Source organism: Budorcas taxicolor, chromosome 12 (assembly GCF_023091745.1).
Source record: "Budorcas taxicolor isolate Tak-1 chromosome 12, Takin1.1, whole genome shotgun sequence".
Taxonomy (NCBI): domain Eukaryota; kingdom Metazoa; phylum Chordata; class Mammalia; order Artiodactyla; family Bovidae; genus Budorcas; species Budorcas taxicolor.
Genome location: NC_068921.1, coordinates 62,162,370 through 62,165,804, shown reverse-complemented (window position 1 = coordinate 62,165,804; position 3,435 = coordinate 62,162,370). Strand labels below are relative to the sequence as shown.

Sequence of the window (3,435 nt, the reverse complement as noted above, 5' to 3'; positions counted from 1 at the left end):
CAAACTGCCCTCCGTAAAGCCCTTCTCCTCGCCTCCCCCACAAGCAAGAAGAGAAAGTGATGTGCCCAGTGTACACAAACGTTTCCCCGCGTGTGATATTAAAAGGAAATTGCACACCCTTTCAGTATCTTCCGCCGTAGCTGAGAATCTCGTGCCAAGGCACTTCACCCTAAACGTTGAAACAACACAATGAATCTAATGGGGTTCATGGTGTGTGTGTCTGCTCGCTTGTTTGAAATGCAAGAGCTCCAAGGGAGTTTCTTTGCCTTTTAGAACTGGCTAAAGGTGGTCTGTTTTTCCAGCACTTCGAGGTAGTCCGGCTCAACGTTTAGTTTTGCTTTTAGCTCCAGATACTCGTTCCGGTTGGGTTCTACAAAGACAGAACTGGGGGGGCTGTAGAGCACCGGTTCCCTCAGCCTGCTGTCCCCCGCCCCCGGGTGCAAATACTGATGGGGGCGTCTCAGGTCATAGTTGGGGGAGAAGGTGTAAGCAGCGGGGCTGCACGGGAATTTGGGGTATTCCGGGAGGCTGTTGCCAGCGGGGGTGGTGGCGCAGTGTTTGTCCGGTTCTAAAATGCCCCTGTAAAAGCGATCGGCGTCCTGCACCGGCGAGAGCAGGTCCTCCCGGGGCTCGATGGTGCTGACGCTATAGGCGGGGCTTCGTAAGTGGTGGCTTTCCCGCCTCTCGTCCTCCCCCGCCGGCTGCAGCTGCACCGGGGGCGGGGGCTGCGGCTGCGGCGGCGGCGGCGGCTGCTGCAGGTGGTGGTTGCTGCTGCTGTAGGTGACCTTGAGCTCGTGCAGGTCTTTGTAATCCTCCACGGAGTTGCCCTCCCGCGAGCGGTAGATGGGGTTTTTGCACATGTGGCCCAAGGGGTGGGGGATGTACTCGTACACGTGTCCCGCGGGCGTCTTCACCTTGGGCAGCGCCGGCGCGCGGTGCTGCGCGTGCGCGTGCGGGTGGACCCCCGCGCCGCCGCCGCCGCCGCCGCCGCCTCCGCCGCCGTACACGCTGTACTGCATGTTGAAGGAGCTCACGTCGGAGTTGTGGGTGCTGGCGTGGTCGCTCTGGTGCTTCTTCCGGCGCTTGACAACGAGCACGAAGAGCCCCGCAGCCACGAAGACGGACATGATGAAAACCAGCAGCAGGCTGAGGATCAGCACAGACAAGGGCACCGACGACGCGGCGCCTCCGCCCGCGCCCAAGCCCGCGGGCGCCCCGGTGCCGTTCAGACGCACAGCAGGGGTCACCGCGCTGGTCCTCACGGGGACCTGGATGGACGAGGGCGCGGGCGTGGACACCACCACGTCCGAGTAGTCGGGGCACAGCAGCTCCGACTTAATGGAGCGCATATCCGTCTCGGCGAACTTCTTGGGCGACTTGCAGATGACCTCGTCCACCAGGACGCCCGCTTTGAGCTGCTCCACCCACAGCTTCATGCCCACCACGTCGCAGGTACAATCCCAAGGGTTGTCGTGCAGGTCGATTTGGATGAGTGACGTCAGCTGGTCCAGGACTCCGCTCACCGGCAAGGAAGTGAAGTGGTTACTCCTGAGATTGAGCCTCAGGAGAGTCAGGCCTGAGAAGACGCCTGAGGGCAAGGTCTGCAGGAGGTTGTTGTTCAGGAATAGCAGCTGGAGATTTGGGACCGGGTCGAAAGTCCCAGGTTGAATCTCGCGGATGAGGTTGTATTGGAGGAAGAGATACTGCAGACTCTGCAGGCCGTAAAACAGCTCCGGGCTCAGCCGCTCGATCCTGTTGCCATTTAGGTAGAGGCGCCTCAGGTTGGTGAGGTCCCCGAAGGCGCGGTCCTGGATCGTGGAGATGCGGTTGTTGCCCAAGTGGAGGAGGTCCAGCCCCGTGGCCTCCAGGAAGTCACTCCTGCGCACCAGGGCGATGTAGTTCTCCGTCAGATACATTTTCTTGGGGTTGTAGGGCTTGGGCTGCAGCTCTGCGATGCTCTCGATCTTGCGCTCCTGGCAGTTGACATTGAGGCCCAGATCGGAGATTTGCAGGTTGCAAGTGCACGCGGTGGGACACTCCAAAGGCACCGGAGATTTGGTCTGGTAGGCGATGCTGGGTCCATAGTTGCCATAGCCCAGGTCCTTGGAGGGCTGCCGAGAGGTGGGGCGCACCCTGGGCTTATTGGGTTGACGAGTCCCCTTAGGGGGCTTCAAGGGGGGTTTGTAAACAGCAGAGGAAGAAGTGGCCACGGAATTCACCGAGGCCGGGGTGGTATGTAAGTACCCCGTGGTGCTCAGAGGCGTCTGCGGCCTCATCTCGTAGTCCGAAATAAGTTTCCTTGGGCAGAGTTCCTGCTTGGACACTTCGTCCAAGTCCCGGCCGTGTAAGCGGAAGGGGGTCTCACAAACCACATCCCCCACCAGGGCGGAGTAGGAGATGCTGTCTAACCAATCCTTCAGGGAGATCAGCTCACAGGAGCAATTCCAGGGGTTTTCCTCCAGTTGTAACTCCACGACTTTATCCATATGCTGCAAGAGCCCCACGTAGGGCAGAAGTTTCAGCCGGTTGCCCCGGAGGTCCAAGTGCGTTAACGGCACAAAACGGAAAAGGTTGTTGGGTAAACTGGACAAGAGATTGTCATTGAGAATAAGCACCTGCAACAAATGCAGTTTCCCAAAAGCGTTGGGTTCAATGACACTGATGTAATTGTAATCGACCTGTAGGTACTCCAGGCTCTCCAAGCCAAGGAAGGTATCATCACGCAGAAGTTCCAGTTTATTATTGTTCAGATGCAATCTCCTTAAACCCCGCAGCCCGTGGAAAGCCCCGGTCTCAATGTCCTGGATTACATTGCTCCCCAGATGCAAAATCGAAGCCCCAGTGTAATTGACAAACTCATTGGGATAGAGACGACTCAAAAGGTTTCCAGACAACAAGAGGTGGTAGATTGGGAAACGGGGAGGGCTAATTTCTGAAAGGCTGATGATCCCCCGATTTTCACAGCTCACAGTTAAAATGCCGTCCTTTTCCTCACAAGGACATGCATTGTCACAGATTTCCCCATAATAATCGATGGTTTCTGCACACGAAAGGACGAGAGATGTTAGAGCAAACGCTAGAGTCTGCAGCATCCAGCTCTGCATTTTTCTGTGAAGATCCTGTTCCAAAGTTACTGGGGGGCAGCACGTGTGCATTTTATCTCCTGCAAGGGAGAGAGGGGGAAAAAAAAAGGAAACAACAGAATATGACAAAAACTTAAGGGATCAATCAGAAAGTCTCTTTCCTTCCTAATACTGTTTTTCTGACATCCAGAAGAAGGGGAGAGTAATGACACCCCACACCCCGAGGTACATGGACATTCTCTAGACTTTATTAAAATCTGATATTCACTTTGATTTAAAAGTTGATTTCATTTTCTAATGACAACAGGAACATGCTGCTCCTTACAAGACAAGGGCAGGTTAGACAAAGTAC

General features: G+C 55.9%; 1 protein-coding gene across 1 annotated transcript; it reads right to left on the bottom strand.

Annotated features, from left to right (window-relative positions):
* Positions 1 to 269: 269 nt before the first annotated feature.
* Positions 270 to 3,155, bottom strand: SLITRK5 (SLIT and NTRK like family member 5). Its single transcript, XM_052650323.1, has one exon. It carries the CDS (start codon positions 3,153 to 3,155, stop codon positions 270 to 272), a length of 2,886 nt encoding a protein of 961 aa, XP_052506283.1.
* Positions 3,156 to 3,435: the final 280 nt, after the last annotated feature.